This window comes from Bombus impatiens, unplaced genomic scaffold (assembly GCF_000188095.3).
Source record: "Bombus impatiens unplaced genomic scaffold, BIMP_2.2 scf_0248, whole genome shotgun sequence".
NCBI lineage: Eukaryota > Metazoa > Arthropoda > Insecta > Hymenoptera > Apidae > Bombus > Bombus impatiens.
The window spans coordinates 1,318,676-1,338,865 of record NT_176667.1 but is presented as its reverse complement, the minus strand read 5'-3'; the positions used below and the strand labels follow the sequence as shown (position 1 = coordinate 1,338,865).

General features: G+C 35.4%; 4 protein-coding genes, 2 long non-coding RNA genes and 2 other non-coding genes across 16 annotated transcripts; 4 read left to right on the top strand and 4 right to left on the bottom strand.

The window, feature by feature from the left end:
* Positions 1-203: 203 nt before the first annotated feature.
* LOC100745894 (probable phospholipid-transporting ATPase IIB) lies at positions 204-6,226 on the bottom strand. 3 transcript variants are annotated; one of them, XM_012384194.3, is made up of 13 exons: positions 4,963-5,255; positions 4,474-4,618; positions 4,120-4,392; positions 3,802-4,044; positions 3,530-3,718; positions 2,855-3,441; positions 2,370-2,786; positions 2,128-2,293; positions 1,648-2,026; positions 1,328-1,568; positions 1,031-1,197; positions 753-956; positions 204-638 (listed from the first exon to the last, which is right to left on the bottom strand). In XM_012384194.3, exons 1-13 carry the CDS (start codon positions 5,046-5,048, stop codon positions 505-507), a joined length of 3,231 nt encoding a protein of 1,076 aa, XP_012239617.1. In that variant the 5' UTR covers positions 5,049-5,255; the 3' UTR covers positions 204-504. The 3 variants fall into 3 exon arrangements, with proteins under 3 accessions (XP_012239617.1, XP_024222601.2, XP_012239616.1); XM_024366833.2 differs by lacking the exon at positions 4,963-5,255 and adding an exon at positions 4,689-4,710; XM_012384193.3 differs by lacking the exon at positions 4,963-5,255 and adding an exon at positions 5,875-6,226 and having other exon boundaries at positions 214-638.
* A 670-nt stretch (positions 6,227-6,896) lies between these two features.
* Positions 6,897-8,146, bottom strand: LOC105680590 (coiled-coil domain-containing protein 103). Of its 2 annotated transcripts, XM_024366870.2 has the most exons (4): positions 8,023-8,146; positions 7,711-7,880; positions 7,349-7,626; positions 6,897-7,284 (listed from the first exon to the last, which is right to left on the bottom strand). In XM_024366870.2, exons 1-4 carry the CDS (start codon positions 8,090-8,092, stop codon positions 6,984-6,986), a joined length of 819 nt encoding a protein of 272 aa, XP_024222638.1. In that variant the 5' UTR covers positions 8,093-8,146; the 3' UTR covers positions 6,897-6,983. The 2 variants fall into 2 exon arrangements, with proteins under 2 accessions (XP_024222638.1, XP_012239611.1); XM_012384188.3 differs by lacking the exon at positions 8,023-8,146 and having other exon boundaries at positions 7,711-7,934.
* Positions 8,083-13,510, bottom strand: LOC100748693 (transient receptor potential cation channel subfamily V member 5). 4 transcript variants are annotated; one of them, XM_024366836.2, is made up of 14 exons: positions 12,688-13,509; positions 12,451-12,629; positions 12,257-12,347; positions 12,018-12,194; positions 11,728-11,917; positions 11,513-11,666; positions 11,178-11,432; positions 10,455-11,092; positions 10,162-10,327; positions 9,656-9,917; positions 8,822-8,958; positions 8,638-8,754; positions 8,422-8,547; positions 8,083-8,329 (listed from the first exon to the last, which is right to left on the bottom strand). In XM_024366836.2, the coding sequence occupies exons 1-14, from the start codon at positions 12,776-12,778 to the stop codon at positions 8,204-8,206; spliced, it is 2,709 nt and encodes a 902-aa protein (XP_024222604.1). In that variant the 5' UTR covers positions 12,779-13,509; the 3' UTR covers positions 8,083-8,203. The 4 variants fall into 4 exon arrangements, with proteins under 4 accessions (XP_024222604.1, XP_012239634.1, XP_024222605.1 ...); XM_012384211.3 differs by having other exon boundaries at positions 8,822-9,003; positions 12,688-13,508; XM_024366837.2 differs by lacking the exon at positions 8,638-8,754 and having other exon boundaries at positions 8,422-8,598; positions 8,822-9,003; positions 12,688-13,510.
* Positions 9,088-9,505, top strand: LOC117151507. The gene is made up of 2 exons (XR_004461499.1): positions 9,088-9,209; positions 9,267-9,505. It is a non-coding gene; the product is annotated as an uncharacterized LOC117151507 (long non-coding RNA).
* LOC117151508 lies at positions 9,799-10,401 on the top strand. Its single transcript, XR_004461500.1, has 2 exons — positions 9,799-9,936; positions 10,119-10,401. It is a non-coding gene; the product is annotated as an uncharacterized LOC117151508 (long non-coding RNA).
* On the bottom strand, positions 13,260-13,333 carry TRNAT-AGU. Its single transcript has one exon. It is a non-coding gene; the product is annotated as a tRNA-Thr (tRNA).
* Positions 13,511-13,624: 114 nt separating the features above from the next.
* Positions 13,625-13,696, top strand: TRNAP-AGG. Its single transcript has one exon. It is a non-coding gene; the product is annotated as a tRNA-Pro (tRNA).
* Positions 13,697-14,131: 435 nt separating this feature from the next.
* Positions 14,132-20,190, top strand: LOC100748455 (tubulointerstitial nephritis antigen-like). 3 transcript variants are annotated; one of them, XM_003488518.4, is made up of 8 exons: positions 14,132-14,696; positions 17,819-18,140; positions 18,218-18,281; positions 18,371-18,563; positions 18,677-18,972; positions 19,164-19,363; positions 19,456-19,619; positions 19,714-20,190. In XM_003488518.4, exons 2-8 carry the CDS (start codon positions 17,840-17,842, stop codon positions 19,831-19,833), a joined length of 1,338 nt encoding a protein of 445 aa, XP_003488566.1. In that variant the 5' UTR covers positions 14,132-14,696; positions 17,819-17,839; the 3' UTR covers positions 19,834-20,190. The 3 variants fall into 3 exon arrangements, with proteins under 3 accessions (XP_003488566.1, XP_012239733.1, XP_033176040.1); XM_012384310.3 differs by lacking the exon at positions 14,132-14,696 and adding an exon at positions 15,586-15,991; XM_033320149.1 differs by lacking the exon at positions 14,132-14,696 and adding an exon at positions 17,703-17,721.

Genomic DNA, 20,190 nt, shown 5'->3' with positions numbered 1-20,190 from the left:
AAATGAACAAAAACAGATTTAAATAATTTCTTTTCAATTATCACAATTTCAATTTGTTTCAATTTACAATGTGAAAAATTAAGGATATGTTTATATTATTATGATATTCTGCATAAACATAATATTAATAATGATAACAGTAGCGAGTTATTCATGATATTTATCATTAATTTAGAATTTAAAGAAATATTAAATCTGATCTATTCTACATAGTAAAGCATTTAGTATAATATATTTAGAACAAAAGCAATTGTAATTTTCGTTAACAATTACATTTTGATGTCAAGTTGTAACGTTCTATCGCTTCGATATTTCCAGAATATTTAGAAGAATATTCAAGAACTTTATAAAATGCAAACGCACTTAGCAAAGAGCGTAAATCAGAGACTATTGATAATTAATCTTAAAAACAGTTTCTTCATAGCACTTTTCCAATACAGATCAGAATTTTCTAAATTCTCCGTGTAAGTTACTTTTATAAAGTGAAACTGTTATGCACGAAATTTAAGATAATTTGGTGTAACTTGGAGGAGAAAACTTTTTTCGTAAAAATTTTAAGATATATAATGGCATGCAAGAAATTAAAGTTATTAGCAATACTTTCCACAAAAAGTCAGTAGTCTTGATAAACTCGGCATCTGTGTTATAAATAGAAAGAAATGATTAAAGTTTCTTTAGATAAATGTATCTCTCTCTTTTTTTTTTAAATATATGATATATTATATGATATATTAAATATTAATTGTACATACCAAAATAATCTTTGAGAACGACTAGAGATAATAAATAAAGCGCCAATGAGAAAATCTCCGCAAGTATCATAATATGATGCCATGTTCTAATAGTTAAAGCTACCATTATTAACTCTGTCAAGACAAGTGCTGTGAAACTTATGGCCACTATATGAATGAATTCATCTTCGAACATTATAAGTGCGCCATACATTATAACTCCACCTGTAAGATGATTTAAGCAATTAGTATGTTGTTGTATGGTATATAGTTAATGACAACAACAAAAAAACTTATACCTTGGTATATGCTTATTAAAATCCACATGAAGAATGTCTTATAAGACAACGATCGACCCTTACTGAGTTCTTTATAAAGTTCTGGGTAAGTAAGTGCAATTTTTCCTGATACATCTTTGTCTAGTACCAAAGAAAATACGGGAAACATCGTATATATTGTTCCATAACTACAAATTTATTATTATTATTTGACGTGCTAGTATTGTTATATCATATTCAATTATATTTATATATATGTATATATATTATATATATACACGTATATATGTGTTCTGAAATCATTTAATTCTTTCTTACCCAACCATTAAAAATCCCTGATACAAAGATACAGACGACAAATAAAAGACTGCAGAAAACACGGCTTGCATGGTGGAAATAATTAAACCTCGATGAATAACGAATTGACTTAAAGCAGCGGAGCGTTTGTAACTTCTACGACCGTGAACTAATAAAAGATTAGCCAAATGACTGAATTGAGAAATGGAAAAATCTGCGGCCAGAGAAGCTTGTCTTCCTTCGAGTCCTTCAAGGCCTATACCTAAAAAGAGAAATGAGCATCAGCGGTTTGTTGACATCCATACTACGATTCACTTAAATGCTATGAGAAATATACTTACCAGCATCTGCTGCTTGTATCATTGATACATCGTTGCCTCCATCACCGACAGCTGCGGTTCTCTTGCCAGTATGTCTTTGAATAAGACTAACAACTTCGGCTTTTTGCGTGGGTGAACATCGACAGCAAACAACAGCTGGTGAACCGCATGCTAGTTCCAAGAATTCTTGTTCGTAATATTGCAAACATACCTCTAAAGAATCTCCGCTGATGACTAAGGCACAGTCTTGTTTTTTACGGAAGGTATTTAATTCCAAATGCGCATCCGTGCGAGTTACCACCGATTTGAAAACATGAAGACTTTGCGTTCGTGAAACCAAACGCGAAGATTTTGCTATACAAGTTGCCGTTTCCAGTTTGTCACCCGTTAACATCCAAATCTAAAGATCATAGGAAAAGATATTGCAAGAAAAATTATTATCAAAACAAACAAAAGAGTTTATTCTCGCGTAATATGTGAAGTGGAAAAGATGCGATGTACCTTAATTCCAGCATTCCTTAATAGCTCCAATGTAGGCCTTACTCTGTCCTGTAATCTATCTTCGACACCGGTTACACATAATAATTCCATTTCCCTCTCTAAACTTTCGACAACTGCGGCAACTCTTGAAACGCGATCGCTAACGCTCATTCTTGCTGAATTATATCTAAAAAAAATCATCTTCAATGTAGTCGAATTATTATATACATTTTGCCATTTAGCACATAGTAATTTGCCAATACCTTGCTTCAAAATCAAGATATTGCTCTTCCGTCAAATTTTTTTTTGCAACAACTAACGTTCTTAAACCTTCTCGAGCCATATTACCACATTCTTCCTCAAGCCAATCGTTATACTGTACTATTCCAGACATTACTACGTCCGCACCTTTCAGATAAAATACTATTTCAGAACTAGATTCTTCCTTTACTATTATCCCCATTCGTTTAGTCTCTGATGTAAATGGAAATATTTGTAAGATCGTATAGTTCAAAATTTTGCCATTTGGAGCTTTTAGTTGCATAAAATTCAAATCGCGCTTTACTAAAGCTAATCCCATTTCCTCCGTCCACTTGACCAACGCTACTTCATCTGGACTAGAAGCCTGGTAATTACGTTTTTGTTCCGGCAAATAGTAATGTTGGTCTGCTTCTGTTTGACTGAAAGTAGAAATGAAGTAAAGGTACACCTCATACAATTTTATGTGGCATATCTTTACGAAAATTACCTTTGAATAGAACCAGAATCTCCTGTTTCTCCTGTTTGTATACTCATTGTATCTAAATTAGTTGATTTAGGTACTTCATCGTAAACTGGTGTTACATTATGACACAATGCCAGAGCATGCACAGCATCATATATTCTAGTACTTTCAGATCTTCTTACTTTCCCACTATGTATAGATGCTGATGGTTTTACTGGTGAAGTTTCTGAATTTGTAGAATAACATGTTTTTAATACAGTCATAATTTCATCAAATGTTTCTTGCCCATAAGATATCATGCCCAAATGTAATTTCTTGAAAACCATTTTATTTTGTGTCAATGTGCCAGTTTTGTCACTTAATAAATATGAAATACGACCAAGTTCTTCTGGAATAGTAGTAGTTCTTACAACGGTTCCAGCAATTTCTTTGTCCCTTTGTATGCACCAAGCATAAAAAGCCTTTCCCATGTCTAAATTCACTCTTAAACTGATTGGTATTATGTAAGAAAATAACAAAACGAAGCGAAACATATAACGATACCATGGCCCATTGAATCCTTTTAAAGACATCATTACCAAAGCTAATCCAATCACAGCACAAAATAAAACCTACAAAATTAAAATTCATTCGACATTTAGTAAATAGTAAAGTGAAATTGCAGAATGTACCAGATGTTTTCATAATATGATACAACACCTTTGTCAACTGATTTATTTCCTGATCTAATAAACCAACTTTCGATCGTGGGGCGGAGTGATTCATAAGAGATCTAGTTTCTTGCCCTGTATATACTACAACACCAAGAGCTGAACCTGATGCTATTGCTGTATTTGCCCATAGAGTATTATCCACCCCTAAACTTTCTTCACTGCTGTATCCATCATACTACAAATTGTAATACAATCATTTATTAATAACTGTACTACATATGTAAATGTTAAGAGCAAGTTAGATATTTAGAAATTTACTCTGGTAAACGTTCCAATAAAGCTATGGATATCTTTTTGTGGCTTCTCAACATATATGCTTGCTTTAATATCAAACAATTGAGAATTATTTTCCAATTTTTGAGTGGCTGGAACAGCCAGTCGCAACTTCCAATCTGTTTCTCCATCCAATTGATCTGTTCTCACAAAGCATGCACCCGATCTTTCCGTGGTTCGCAGTAGGACTAAGTCAGCTGGTACTCTCTGACCTTTTTCTACTATAACCTTAGAAAAAAATTAAATAAATGAATACTTCTATTCATGTTTCTATTTGATTATTTTATATTTCTACTTTCTTACCAAATCGCCTACTCTCAATTTAGAACTTGGTACTAATTCCGGGGTATCAAAACCTTTTACTAATCTATAATACTTTTGGGCATTGACTTCTTTGTCCCTTTTGTATCGTCTGAAGTCATCGATCGCTTCTCGACAAATCGTAACAGTTAACACGAAACATAAAGGTCCCCAATATGTATATAAGTATCCTATTCGAATGTCTGGTATGAATTGAGATATGGCCATAAGCAAAAAATATAGATTTAAGAAAAATTTAAATTGTTGGAATAGAACCTAAAAAGATAAAATAACAAATATTAAATATTTTTATTCTATGTCATGACAGAAAATGACATAGTTATCAATGTTCTTTACCAGAGGTAAAAAGGTCACAATATTATATTTCTGATTTCTTATGACATTAGTAGGAAATTTTTCATGCATCAGTTGACCAATGTGAATGACTCTAGCTCTTAATTCACGTTCTCTGCAACATCTTCTCCACATCCATGTACAACATCTATAAAGATACAATAATAAATAAGTAGAAAACTAAAAAATTAAAGTACATCGCCAATTTTTTACTTTACCTTTTTATTGTTTGCACAACCATATTGTTGTTAAATTAATAAGAAAAATTATGAAAAGAATATTCAGACTTTGGATACAACAATGTCAATGAAGAGATATGTGTTTATTGTTGTATGAAATATGAACATAAATTTAACATAATTACTATGTTGAAATCGAACATCTTGGAAATAATTAGCAATATTTATTTAATTATTTAGCAAGAATTTAGAGAAAAATAGAAAAAGCTGCATAGAAATCGAAGTTTCTTAGGGGAAGTAAAATGTACGTCACCTTGTCCACGAATTGTCATTTCGCGGTCTAGATATTAGAGGAATATCCTCTTTCGATAGCCTTATAACATTGCTTTGTGTCTCCATTTAGATATTTCTTTGTAGACACAGCAGACACATTTGTAATCACAAATTAGGTAAAGAAACACTTTTATTCAGTCTTTCGCTAAAAAACACTGTCAAAAAGTATCTTTCGATATTCAACACAGATCTGTTATGACATCATAACATCCACGAAGTACGAATTTACAAGATGAATTCGCCAATCTATAAACCTACTATACCGATGTATTCCATTTATTATATTTTTCGCATTCTTTTTATCTTTTCTCACTGTGAGTAAAATCATGCAAAATTTATTTACATATACTATGTTCAAATATGTTTAATTTGCTCGCTTTTTTTGTTCTCTATCAATTATGTATATATGTATTTTTAGTAACCCTTAATAGACTGACCTCAAAAAAAAATTGTTGTTATAATACGTACTCTTCACAAATAAGATTTGAAAAGTATTGTATAAATATAGACGCATCAGTACAATTATATGATGTATTTTCGAATTATACGCTATTAAAAATAGAAAGACACTATTAAATACGTATATTTGGAAATGCAAACATTTTGAAACTTGTTACTACGATATCGTTTATCGATGGGTAGATAAGATATATTTTGATGGGAAATTTTCACGTGATATCCTATTCGTTTCTTTTTTCTTTTCTCATATTTTCCATTTTTTAAAGACTTATTTACACATTTATTTACGTAATTTCGATGGATTTTTATCATTTGTTATGTTGGCTACCAGTAGAATTAATACGCAGCTAGTAATTCGTTGATCGAGTATCACATTTGTTTCTATTCAATCTTTTGTTCAAGTTAATGATGGGTTATCGAATCTATAACTTACCCACAAAGACAGTTCTTGAGGAATATAGAAAAATCGTTTATTCGCCGTCTTCGTGAAGTTAAAAGTCGTATACTATCTTCAGAAGGTTGAAGAAGATAGTCAGTTTCTTCATCCATTTCAAAATCCCGCTCATCAGAGCTCAAACGTAATGGCATTTCTTCTAACCGCATATTTTTTTCACGTATCACTCGATAAATTTTCTTTCCCATTTACCACAGGTACACAACTATTACTATTATGTATTATGTATATCTATCTTTATGGTATGCTATATATGCACCACGCGTGTCATGTATATTCTTTACATATATGTACATCATATACATAGAAACATACGTACAAACATACACACACATACATATAGCTCCATTTATATTTTTTCAGTGACAAAACATGCTAAGGATAATTCTCACTGGCTTTCTTTAACCATTGTATTATATACATCACATGATATCAGTGTTACACCATCTAAATATACCTGTACATATACAGGTATTTACGTGTATTTTGTACCTTACTTCAGACCTTGCTTAAATAGAATCGTGATTTTCGATAGGTTAACATTTTCTATTTATTTGTTTAATTAACATTTAAAATAACACCGTCAATTGACATTCTATCGAATGATTTAATTGTTTTATTTATTTACGAAATGCGTGCATACATGCGACATTCATGCATACATGCACAATGTTCTTTTTCCCACGTACGTACGTGTACGCATCGCGAAATATTATTCAAACGACAACAGTAATATTGAGTATGAAACTTTCGAGGCATTTCAGTTCAAGACAAAAATAAATTCAAATTTTTCGGAATTTCGATTGATCTTCAAACTAATTGTCAATCAACTATGATCGCGATACTTCTAACTGATATTACAGTGCGTGCGGCCATGTTAAGTACTCTATGATCACGTGATTCGCTTGGTTTTCTAGACGCATGCCTATATTATACCTTGAACCGTTTGAAATAAATTTTCAACATTTTTAGAATTTATATACATGTAAAAAATCATAAGCTCAATTTCATAAGTTTATTTCGTACGTGCGTATAACTCGTAAAATATTTTTATTATAAAACTCGTTAATCTCTCTCGTTAAAATTTATTACTCAAGTACGACTTCGTAAAGCAATGCTAATGATTTAATCGTATCCTTAAAAATCTCGTCTTGATATACCGCGTTGATAAGTAGATTTCGAAAGAGTTGCGTACACATTTCTTTTTCGTTTTGTCCCATAAAACTTACTGTTAAATGAAATCTATTGCATTTACTCAAAGTGCATAAAATGTCAACAATAAACTCTATATTATCCGTAATCGAGATATTTCGAAAGCATATGTCGATTATTTCGACGAACAACGATGGAGAAATTTCTGTGCAAAAAATTTTCTCCCGTAGAGTATACCTGAAATAACAAGTTAGATGCATTCATTTCCTATTCTTGTTCGATTTAAAAAGGAATATCTTACCTGGACATTTTGAGATAATGAAATTTTTCTTTATGCCCTTTAATAGTTTTCCAAACTTGTATAAATTTTACATATGTGGTGGGTATTTCATTTGCAGAAATATTATCACTCTTACTCCATAATTTTAAACGATCTTCGGATTGTTGTTGTTGCATTTCTTGTTTTTCAAATGGCATTACCACATTCGAATTATCAATATGAACAATGGGATTCCAACATCTCTTTATTTTAGATTTTACATCGTCACATTTTAAAGGTTTTAGATGAGCAGCATTCACCTGGTGACAGATTCGATATGGGAGAAATTATTTTATATTAGATATATAAATAATGATATTTTCGATAAAAGTATGCTCTTATACCAATTGTCTAAAATCTTCATACGTAGGCACATTCTGTTCTATTGCTCTGAGTTTAGCATCATTCTGTAATTTGTATAGCTTATCCGCACTAAGAGCCTGTAGAAGTTCTAATTCCATATTTTTATAATTTATGGGTGATCTTAATTTGCTCATTTGTACAGAGTAGGAAACTTTAAAAATATTCCGTCCTTTAGACAGCACGATAGACAAAACAAGAAGCTAACAAATATTTATTATTAGTCATAGTAAACAGTTGTTATAGCAACTTGCTATGGATACAATTCTGCTTTATCAATAGGTACGTGTACATACATATGTATGTATCTTCCTTGAGTATAAGAGGAAATTTACGTACAAGAATGTCAAGAAAGATCATAATCATAAGAGTTTATTATGTATACTGTATGTAAGATGCAGTTTTTATATCAACAAAGTATCTCAATATATTAAACGACTGGGAACATATGCTACAGACGAGACATCTGTGATAATATTACAAAATAGTATTGTCTTCCGATGTTAAGGTCTTTTTTGTTACTTTGCTCTGTCTTTTTTTATACAATCTATCATGAGTTCTTTTCATTTCTAAAATTTCCTTCATTTCTTCCTTGTCTTCTTCCTAAAAATGTTTCACTTTTTACAACTATAATCATTCGTTACACATGTGTATTTACATAATATACACATATGTATATAGAGATATTTTTTTACCGATTGACTCAATCGAAGTACTAACGCCCTTCGACCATCGGACATTGGCTGCGAATAGTCCATTAATTTTTTAAGCCTTTCCTGTGGACTTACTCCTCTTTCTACTACCAAAACTATACGTGCCCACTGTGATATTAATTCCAGTATTAATAACTGAATAATAATTAATAAATATTCCTATAAATGGAAAAAGTAGGGGATGAAAGAAAAACTTACTTGTCTTTGCCATTCGTTTCTTGTCTCCGCGATTTTCTGATATGTATTTCCCATCATAGCAATTAACATATTTACCAATAATATGGCAACGATTGCCATATATACCACAAATAAGAACTACGACACAATGAATGTTTCTATTGCAGTCATATATTCACTAGAAGAGTAGATGCGAGGTAATTACCTTAGCTTCCATCTCGTGTTGCGTTCTCTCAAACGCGCCATAGTAATCTCCAAAGTTCGTCATGCTCATAAGGAACATTGCCATTATACTTTCTACCGGCGACGGCATTGGGTTGCTCACCGAATCATCTACTCCTTCTGGTGTGTTTGGATTATCGAAAGATAGGAATATGATGTAATATGCTGAAGAAAGGAAAGGCAAGAAAAGAAAAGACAATCTTTTGATAGGCATTGTAAAATAAATTAGAGAAGTGAAATATGAAAAATATAGATGTAGTATGTAAATACGTAATATTAGAAGTAAATAAGAGATAATGTCTACGACTATGTAATACTGTATGCAATACTATCTATGTAATAATGTATCACGGTATAAGTGTTACAAGTTGGTAAGTATGTATAAAGTTGGCTCGATGCCTACGATATGTAAATTTGTTACGTTTCAGAATGTATGATATACCAGCGTAATAATATGTGTCAATGTCGCTTGCGATGTAGAAATTCCCAGACGGGAGATTAAGTCATAAGGTGAAGGTAAACTCGTAATTTGCTCGATATCGTTACACTTTGATTAACGACTGTAAGGGAAGAGGAAGAAGCGTCATTGGTATATTTACTCGCACGTTTCGATCTAATTGACCGGTTGATTCTCACGAATCGATCGTAAGTTTATTTCTGTCCGTGATCTATGTTCAAAAGATACGAGAGATACGCGATACGATGTATCTGTTATCGCATTTATGTTAAAAGATTCTGGTCAAAGTAGAGGTGCGAAAGGGACAGAATGTGTAATGGAAAAATTCTTCCAGAGAGAAGAACTTTGTTTTCAAGTTACCTTGAGAAAATCCCATTACAAAGACCAAATAAATGGAGACGAAACGGAGTAAATCACCCATGATCATTCTGTAAATCATTACAACAAACGGACCGACCGTTTTGAAACCTCTGCAGAAAAATAAAAAATACGGTGCCGTCGTTAACATCACTACAACTGCCAACATATCTTCAACTTGATCGGCGCAAGCCAACCTCAGCAATGGAAAGGACAGTAATATACAACAGGAGAAGAGGAACATTACTCGCGACGGCGCAGTCATCTAGAAATTAATTTTTTTCGTTAGTACAATATTTTAATTTGTAACCGCGTACTGAAATTTGTGCGGTCTATCGGTTTATCAACGAAACACCGTCTTTTTTCTTCATTCCTTTTCCTTTCCTCTCTATGTTCTCTACCTGATAATTTCATTGATAAGGAACCAATATTAGACGCATTATTTACTAAACGTTTTCTTTTTCAGATAAAAGCGCTTGATAAAGGAACAGATGATATCATCCTCTTACTAGATTCTCAATGAACATGTTAAGACCGAGAAATCTGGCTTCGCGCAATGCTGCAATAATATAAAGAATAGCCGCAATCTCCATTAATATTTCGGCGATTAGTCGAATCTTGGCAGATAATGTTGTTAGATGCATCAGTCTACACTTTTCTGTGAGATTGTTCCACCTAATATCGAAAATATGCATTAAGAGTCATCTTGGACGTATACGTGGTCGCTAGTAAACATTTTGAAATTTGTATTTTTGTATTAATCGGATTTGATCCGGGATTATTCGCATATTATATAACGTACCAGCTGTGTTTGTTACTACCAGGAGAAACTGTATTATTATCGAAAGGTATCGTCGAATTTATAAAGACGACACTGTCGTTGACCGTCGTAATTTTTAGATAATCCGTTGGTGTACCGTTATTCTTGGAGTAGAAATGTTCGGCTGGTCGAATAGCTATCCTGTAAGAATCGTTGAGCAATTCGATCTCGTTTTGAGATCGGTCTGTCGAGAAAATGTTCAAGATAGACGTTAGATCGGTGACGATATCGAGCTTCAGTTTATCAAAGCTTGCCGTTGTTACATTCGAAGGATGTTTTATATTCGAGGTAAAAGCAGTGGTAACAGCTTTATCGAGAAGAAGGGATAGATTTAAATTTTGAGAAGTTTTGGTAACGTTTGGGAGGAATTGCTCTGGTTTTAGAGTTGTTATGGGCGATTCGATGGATGGAACAGAGACACGAGGAGTGACAGCGAGTGAGGAAGTCGACGATGTTATCGTTGGACCGGGTCGAAGAGTAAAGCTGATCAATGATAGAATAAAGTAGAAACAAAAAAGAAAAAATTGACGATAGAACCGAGACTTGACGAAAGTGTTCCACTTGGCATTTAGTAGATCGACCAGGACACCGTCCATCAACTCCAAGTGTTCGTCCTTTTCCTATACATATATGAGAAATATCGTATGTCAATAAAGGATGGCAAATAGAAAGTAAACTGTTGCGTAATTTAGATTTTCGACTCACGCCAAATACCACCAGATTCAAAGCGGAATTATGACTGATGCTTCCTGTAACAACATCGATCGTGTCGACTTGCGATAAAGGATAAGCTGCACACGTAATACTCCCGATCTGCCAATAAATCTCACGCTCGATGTTCAAGATATGAAAAAACAGTTCGATTCTAGCTAATTTCGCCGATAACGTCAAAGGTGTTAAATGTTGAGCATTTCTGATCGCTAACGACGCACCCACTTCATATGCCATATCGAACGTAGTCTTGCTCGGAAAAACAATCGATCGAATAAACTTATTGCTGGTTTTGCCATTTCCGGGTTAGTCCTGTGGCAGATGCTTACCAGTTTTTCATAGATGACCAACATATGTAAAACAGTATTTCCATTTGTGTCTTGCTTGTCGGGATCCGCTCCTCTGGCGAGTATTAATCTGTAACATTCTTCCTGCCCTAAACATGCGGCGAAACTTAAAGGATACTCGCCCCAGTAAACGTATCTATGCAAATAGAACGAAAGTCACTCGACATTTGTATTCCACTCGAGTAAATCTTCTTTACCCGCTATAATCCGTTTCCGGAGCTACGCAAACCCATTCATGATCCAGGCTGTCCGATCTCGACGCTTTTTGATCCTCCGGACACATAAAGTTCCCCACGCATCTTTCGTGTACGTCCGCACCGCTGTCCAAGAGGAATTTTACCAATGCTGGATCTTCATTTACTATCGCGATGTGTAATGCGCTCTCACCTATCAAGAACAAGCGAGCAGATGAATTTACGATGCGCCCTGACGCGAAACGAATTTATTCGTTTACATCGTGTTCACCGCGTTTATCATACTTACTAACCGTAATATTCATCACTGATATATACATCGTTGATAAGCTTAGGGTAAAAACGTAATAAACGTTTAGCCAGATCAATGTGAATAGCAGTCGAGTGTAACATGCACAAGTGTAAAATCGTTTCACCGACTGCTCCTCTTTCACCTAAGCTCCAACAGACTAGTCTGTACTTGCTTTTATCTATTAAATCGAAAGAAATGTGTTAAAAATTTACATCTCTATCGTCTTTATCGATCGTTTACCTATTTTTGTCTCGTCCAATTCATCCTCATTTTGCATATCTTTGTCTATGTCGTAATCGGCAGGATTCTCCATAGATCTCAACGGTGGAAGCTGTTACGTAATCGATCATTCATAATAAAAAGACATTCATAAAAAAACGTTCAAGCTAATTATTCATCTATATCATATGATGTCTAATTGTATATCGTTCTACCATTTTGTGCTTCGGACGATCCTTGTTTCGCAGCAAAACCAACTTTTCGATTGGAATCCATTTACCTCTACCCTTATTGTATAAATACGGTTCTACTTTCGTTCTTAGAGCATGGTCCAATTCCGCGTACTGTTTAGTTTGCGTTGCCCTTTTCATCATATTTACCAATAAACCACCTCCTACACAAGATTAAGAAGACGTTTCGCTTTCATCATTCTCGTCTATGATTCAACTTACCTTTCATGTCGACTAATTTGTAAAGCAAGATAGAAGATGCGTCCGTTTGTTTCTTTACTCCGCTGGCTACATTGCTCTCCGTATTTCCCATCTTATCCTCTTTTCTTACTAAAACGACACACGACGAGAGTTACTGATAGTCGATCAAATGGTTTCACCTTGATCATACACAGTTCTCTCATCCGCTTACTACATACATATGTATTACGTTGCCATGGAACACTTTCTCAATATCGATCACTCAATCGTTGTTTGGTGAAATACCGGCGGTCTACCAAAGGGATTCCTATCTCCTTGATAATAAAAAAATGTATCAAAAAATGTAATGAAATGAAAAAAATCGACGATCGATCTATTTCACGGAATAACATTTACTTTTTCGACTTTTAAATAGCGTTGCACATGGAAGCGAACTCCTATTTACAGATACAACGAATATGCACATGTAAATCTATAAAAAGAAAAAAAACTAGATAGTAGAAAAGAAAACGACACAAACATACCATAGTACCATAAATCATATTATTAAAATACAGTGCATATAAAAAATATAATATCTAAAGAACAACCAAAGGCTCCGGAGGGATTCGAACCCTCGATCTCCTGTTTACTAGACAGGCGCTTTAACCAACTAAGCCACGGCGCCTAGTTGGTCCCTACCTGATCAAAAACTTCAATTTACCTGAATTAAAATAATATGATTTAATATATTTAATGTTTTACTGTTAATTAAGTATTTGAATCCCTTAAAACATATTACGATATTCCACGTCGTAATTAAAGCTCATAGACATTTTACATGTACATAAATGGTTATATATATAATAATATATTATCACGTTACAAAGTTAATGTTGCGTATTATATCTATATTTTGATATACATTCGTGTAATTTTATTCACGATATTAAGGAAATTTACGATCAAACGTACATGTGGCTCGTTGGTCTAGGGGTATGATTCTCGCTTAGGGTGCGAGAGGTCCCGGGTTCAAATCCCGGACGAGCCCTGGTTTCTCGGTACCTTTTTTTAGTACTTGTTATTCTTTGCGCACATTAAAAATTGTGGTATTTCTTTTATTTTGCCCATCTTCTGTAAAAAGTTAGATATGCCTTTCCCTCTAAAGATAATTAACGATAAGAAATTGATCGGTCCGAAAAAGAATATAATTTCTCATATTAGAAGCGTAGCCGAATATTTTGAACTTGAAAGTTATCCGTTTAAGAAATTGTTTGACTTGAACGTAATCATAACGAATTGAATTATTGAATCTAATCGAATGAAATAGAATCACGCGGTATCTACGACGATCACGTACGAGTGTTCACCAGGAGTTTAATCGTAGACCTTTGAATATTCAAGCAATGACGAATCTTCGGGGAAGAAGTCACAAGGAGATCCGGTAAATAATCAAGAGGAAACCGAATCGCGATATACCATGGTACGCAGTCACGGGCTGACTAGGCATTTAGTTCGCGTTTACCTAGCGTATTCGCGGGCCAGTTAAGCTCTCGCTTTCGAGCCGCCAGCACCGACAGATCTTCTCCAATTGTTTCCAATCGCAAGTCCGCGTAACTTTGAATTTACCTTACGACTCGCGTTCGTCAGATTTGCACCAACATCCAAGTCTACTTCACCTTTCTCCTTTGAATACAGCCAATTTTTTTTATCATTCTAATCTCTCCTTGATTTTCTTATTCTCATTCCTCCAATCGTCCTTTCTTCCTACCTTCCTTCCTTCCTTCCTTCCTTCCTTCCCTCCTTCCTTTTCCCTTTCCTTTCTTCCTTGTTTCCCTCCTGCCATTCCTTCCTTCGTTCCTTCTTTCTTTCAAACATCTGTCGTTGGTTTTACTGTAAAACGATCAAAGATTTTTAAACGTGTACCAGGACCGTTTCTCACAGACGTCTACTACTGCTGAGTACCACAAAGCAGATGCTTGTTGATATCGCAAAAACAAGTCCAAGAAGTTTGCTGTTTCTTCGGATCAGAAAATCTCTTCCAACCACGAGTAAGTGAAACTTTGCTACAAAACATTTGACGATCGTCAATTACCCAAATATCGGTGGAACGTGATTTTCTTCTTGTTGATTATCTTATGATCGATATTTCAATTGCATTTATCTCAACTCATGATCGCGGATTCAAATTGTTCGTGCTAATGAAAATTAACGTTTATATCGCGATTTCGGGAAATTATAATTACATATTCGCCTGAGCGACTGCTTCGTGTGAAATTCCTTTGTAAAATCGGGACAGTCGATCTGAAACAAAATTTGTATAGACGAAAACGCGGTAAGTCAAATGATTTTGAATCATCAGTGGAACGAAACATCTTGTATATACAATGTGCAAACATCTTGTTGCGTAACAGTCTATCGTAAACGATTCGGAGCACGTTTTTAAACAAACGTACCTGTCATGAATACGAAAATTATACTGTTGTCATTCACGTTTAAGAATTATCTCATTCACGTTGCGTGCGTACCTATACGCGTGTATATGCATGGAAATGAAGTGAGTAATTTCGAATAATTTCAAATCAATCGAATTACTGTTTTACGATAGAGAAGTGAACATCGATTTGCATAAAATTCTTGACGTTTGCATGGATGTTCCGACAAATCGATGATATCGTGCACCGAAACTATATCATCGATAGTTGCGATCACACAACTCTTACTCCAAATACATAACGTAAAGAAAACGATCGGAATTTGGGACAATGGGCATATACCTACGCTTTAATATGACGTTCGCGTTATTTTTAGCGTCAACAATTTGAAAGATCACGTATAAGCATTGGCACGTCTTACGATAAACAGATTAAATGAAGAAGAAGAAGAAGAAGAGGATGATGAAGAAGAAGAAGAGAAAAAAGGAAAAGAAAAAATAATCGGTAGAGAAAGAGACGTTTGAGGTTGAGGGTCGGAAGAGGTAGGAGGAAGATAGGTGGAAGAAGAGGAAAGAGAATAATTTGGAAAGTGAAACTTGGTTTAATTTTAGCAACGTTAAACGGATCATGTTTAATATAAATCTTAAAGAAGCGCAATGCTTGCGAACCTAGTGCTTCGATGGGGGAAAAATGATGAGATAAAAAGAGGGGGAATCGATTCGTATTTCACGAGGTATTATTTCGTGGAGCAATTACGCGTCCAAATCGACGGAAAGTTGATCGTCCGATAAAGAAAAATCTGTCGGATCGAGAACGATACACGTATACAGGCCTGAAGAAAATATCGAATAAATGGCTGGAAGAATATCAAACAATAAATTTGCCGACGCATGAGATCACATCGATGGAACGTACGTTCGTTTGTTTTATCGATAAAAGTAATCTTTGCACCCTGTAGCGTTGAAATTCGTGTAAAAATATACGGCGCCCATTAACCTCTTTCTTTAACCTCGATTTTCGTCAATTGAGTTATTTTTAAAATAGCCTCCGATCGCATACGAGTCACTATAATTATATACCGCTTACTTTTCTAATTCTTTCAATCTTTCTTGCTGGGAAAATTTAACGACTGTTAACAAGATTAATAATGCTACGGCATGTCGATTTCGCGCGATTTTTCCCGATCGTTTTTCCCGCGTTACACGATATTCGAATAATTCGAGTAATTTTTATATGTATCGTCTTACTTGTCTTTTTATTAATATACGTGTGTATATATTGTACATGTATAGGTATAAAACGTTACGTTACGCGCGTTTCCGATATGATATGACCAAAAGCCAAGGTTTATCGGAAACGAATGATTACACATACATTGACATGTTGCGTTCAACACGATGCATAATCGCTTGAAACCAAATAATGGACAAGATCATCTTCCTTTATAAGATTACCTATCATGTCAATCGATGCTCAATTGAATGAATCGCGTATGCTGTATCGAGTTCAATACAATTGGAACATTTCTCTCATTCACCGTAACAAATTTTTTGTCAATGCATTCATTTTAATCGTCATCGTTGTTGTCATCCATGAAAGGTTGCATACTTTTCCATTGACTGCATTCATTGAATAATAGAATGTTGAACGCGAGCGTATGATACAACCGATAAAATGTTAGACGTACTATTATGCGTCACGCGCGTTTTCATAGTTACATATGAGATCGGTCGTGATAGTATACGCTGACGTTTACATGTCGCATATTATTGAATCGAGTATTAAGACCGAAAAGCGACATCTTCTCGAGTGCAAAGCTGAAATCGCGATATTCGAATAGAATTGCCCTTAATTTTCAAATTACGTGAACCGTTTATTCTCGGTCAGATACTTGTCATTCTCAGTCTGTTTCTAATGAAACTAAAAACGGGTCAAGATCGACGATGCGACGGTCGAGTCGTGCGTATCTATTCGATATACAACGTAAAGTAGAAGTCATAAGTAGAATTCGCTTCGAAGATTCGAAAGTTTTTAACGCGAAATGTGTATTATTTTGTGCTGCGAAAATTTCGAACGCTCGAACAATCGCTAATGGTGATACGTCTATGTATATGAAAGGAAATAAACGTAAAACATGACACGTTCCAGTCTGATAAATTCCATTAATATTATAATGCAATAAACTGCGTTCGATAACAAGCGTCTACAAACGCTTGATCGTTCGATGCGTTTGACGATCCGTTTTATCGTCGCCAGCCCCGACGCTATTGTCATCGTTATCTAATAAATGCGAACAAATCGCGCGATTTTTCGTTCCACTGTTTCACGGTCAAATCGCGACCTACTTCTATTCCGTTTGTGAAACAGAGAATACCCGCGCGTGACATTTAACGAGGAAGAAAGAGAAAACGTTTGAAATGGTTCCAGAAAGATATCCGATGATTTTACGTACAGTTGGCATTGCAACCGTTAATCACTGCCAATTGCTGCCTAGTCCCATGGACCTGACCCAATAATGCAGAAGATTACGTACAAAAGCGAAAACAAGAACGAGAACGAGAAATTCCTACTTGCATTTTACGCAATTTAGTACCGTTGAGATCGAAATCGATCAAAATATCGATCATTGTTTTCCGTTTAAGTAAGTCGCTTGATTTCGTCAAGGATGAAGAGTCATAAGGGTAGATAAGGCCAGCAAAGAAATGCCACTAAAGATGCGAACGTTGAATCGATTGCAGGAAACGACGAACGCGTGGAAAATGCGATCCTGGAAAGGCTCAGCGTGCGGTATTTTTCTTCTGGCTGTGGTGTCGTCGATCGTCGATGGGATCCCCGATTTTTCGGACTTGCCGGCAGGTCCTTATTGCGCCAAATGGTATCCACTAGGCGATTGTTGTACAGGTCGTCAGGACGAGTGTAGTACTCCGATTCTCAGCACCGTTTGTTACTGCGATGATTTTTGCAACCGAGAAAAACAAGAAGATTGTTGTCCAGATTATTGGAGCCACTGCAAAGGAATCGAACCCAACATCACTCTACCACCGCCGCAAGAAACAAGACGTTCGTAACTAACAATAGTCTATTCGAAGATCCTTTCCAGCGAGACAGAACTATTCATAGACAATTGCTTGTTTCAGGTTGCTATTTCCAGGGGAAATATTACAACCAAGACCAAACATTTACAATCAATTGCAATATATGGTATATTTATTTTGTATATCGCAAACGCTTAACAGATTCGCATACTTAATTTCGGTAAACTCATCAACGATACATGTACGATCTTTCAGCAAATGTACGGTAATGGGTAGAGACACGGAAGTATTTTGCGAACAGCATCGATGCTTGCAAACCCCAGAACTAATAGATGAGATCAACTCGCAGGATTTGAGTTGGAGGGCACGAAATTACTCCGAGTTTTGGGGTAGAACGTTAGACGAAGGTGTGAAACTGCGCTTGGGTACTTTAAATCCGTCACGATCGGTAAGAAGCGTAAATTTCTTCGATGTTTACTTCAGTAATTTCGATTCGTTTCGATTCGAATGCGATCAATTCGAGCAAATTCGATCAACCGTTGCGTCCATCGGGCATCCAAGGTTTACAGAATGAATTCCGTGCAACGGATTTACGATCCGGAGTCCCTACCACGAGAGTTCGACGCCAGGATTCGTTGGCCTCGAGAGATCTCGGACATAGACGATCAAGGTTGGTGCGGCGCATCCTGGGCTATTTCTACGACACGCGTCGCTTCAGACAGATTTGCCTTAATGAGTAAGGGAGCCGATAGCGTCCTCCTCAGCGCACAGCATTTACTCTCGTGTAACAACAGAGGACAGCAAGCTTGCAGCGGCGGCTATTTGGACAGAGCCTGGCTATACATGCGAAAATTCGGGTAATTCTTGGTTAAATCATCGTTACGCTATGTTTTTTATGCACCAATCTTTTCGCAACTCTATCTACAGATACTACAACTACTATAAGTAGTATACATATAAGTATACAGTACAGTATAAGTGTACAGATACTATAACTACTCGGCTACCTGATTTTTATCTTTTCTTTTTCTGCGATTTCACTTCTTAGCCTAGTCGACGAAGACTGTTATCCATGGGAAGGCACGAACGTACAATGCAAGTTGCGAAAGAGAACAGACTTGAAGACTGCCGGTTGTCGTCCTCCGGTAAATCCACTTCGAACAGAATTATATAAAGTTGGGCCGGCTTATCGGTTAGGCAACGAAACCGATATTATGTACGAAATTTTAACATCTGGACCAGTGCAGGGTAAGTGATTTCTTGTAAATCTGACATTTTTTCTTTATTCGCAAACACTTAACAAAGAGGTCGATGAGATCTAACGACGACAATACTTTTAGCAACCATGAAAGTTTATCAAGACTTTTTCTCTTATGAATCCGGAATATATAAACACACAGCAACCACCGAACACTATGCATTTGGCTATCATTCGGTTAGGATTATCGGATGGGGGGAAGATACGTCCGCGCATCGTTATCGCAACTTACCAATTAAGTATTGGGTAAGGCTCCTCTAATTCTTCTACCTATTTTTCTACCCTCACATTGAAACGACTACGTACTGATAAATAATACGTAACGAATTTTTTGCTCCAGTTGGTCGTTAACTCTTGGGGTCAGCAATGGGGCGAGAGCGGTCTGTTTCGAATTCAAAGAGGAACTAATGAGTGTGATATCGAATCGTTCGTAGTAGCAGTATGGGCGAAAACTATCTAAGGAAAGGTGCAAGAATCAGGAAATGCTGCATTTATCTATCGAATCGTATATTGCGTTGCGTTGCGTTGCGTTGCGTTGCGTTGCGTTGCGCCTTATTTCTATCAATATACGAAATCGATTCGTGTTCGATTCATCGTTATTTCCTTTGCATCATTATATATATATTTTTCTCATTCACAACAAATTCCATTTAACATATTTTATTAACGTATCAATTATTGTTTGCACACAGTTTAAGAAACAAATGAAACGATTGCCAAATACTTTCTCACCATATATGTAGACAACACCATGTATAAACTAATTCATCTGTATGTTAGGGAATAAAATATCAGATGTTCTGAATATATTAATATA

Coding starts and splice junctions, on each gene's coding strand:
- LOC100748693 (XM_012384211.3), bottom strand. CDS start 12,778: ATGGGAAATACGGAGAGCAATGTAGCCAGCGGAGTAAAGAAACAAACG. Junction 9,004..9,655: donor TGTAATGGGATTTTCTCAAG/GTAACTTGAAAA, acceptor TCCTTTCTTCAG/CATATTACATCATATTCCTA. Junction 8,548..8,637: donor GAAACGAATGGCAAAGACAA/GTAAGTTTTTCT, acceptor TTAATATCACAG/TGGGCACGTATAGTTTTGGT.
- LOC100748455 (XM_012384310.3), top strand. CDS start 15,971: ATGAGATCACATCGATGGAAC. Junction 15,992..17,818: donor TGAGATCACATCGATGGAAC/GTACGTTCGTTT, acceptor AATCGATTGCAG/GAAACGACGAACGCGTGGAA. Junction 18,141..18,217: donor ACCGCCGCAAGAAACAAGAC/GTTCGTAACTAA, acceptor TGCTTGTTTCAG/GTTGCTATTTCCAGGGGAAA.
- LOC100745894 (XM_012384193.3), bottom strand. CDS start 6,083: ATGGGAAAGAAAATTTATCGAGTGATACGTGAAAAAAATATGCGGTTA. Junction 4,619..5,874: donor CTCAAGAACTGTCTTTGTGG/GTAAGTTATAGA, acceptor GTATCTTTATAG/ATGTTGTACATGGATGTGGA. Junction 3,442..3,529: donor AAATAAATCAGTTGACAAAG/GTGTTGTATCAT, acceptor TTAATTTTGTAG/GTTTTATTTTGTGCTGTGAT.
- LOC105680590 (XM_024366870.2), bottom strand. CDS start 8,092: ATGATTATGATCTTTCTTGACATTCTTGTACGTAAATTTCCTCTTATA. Junction 7,881..8,022: donor CAAGGAAGATACATACATAT/GTATGTACACGT, acceptor ATATTTTTAAAG/TTTCCTACTCTGTACAAATG. Junction 7,627..7,710: donor ATGAAGATTTTAGACAATTG/GTATAAGAGCAT, acceptor ATCTGTCACCAG/GTGAATGCTGCTCATCTAAA.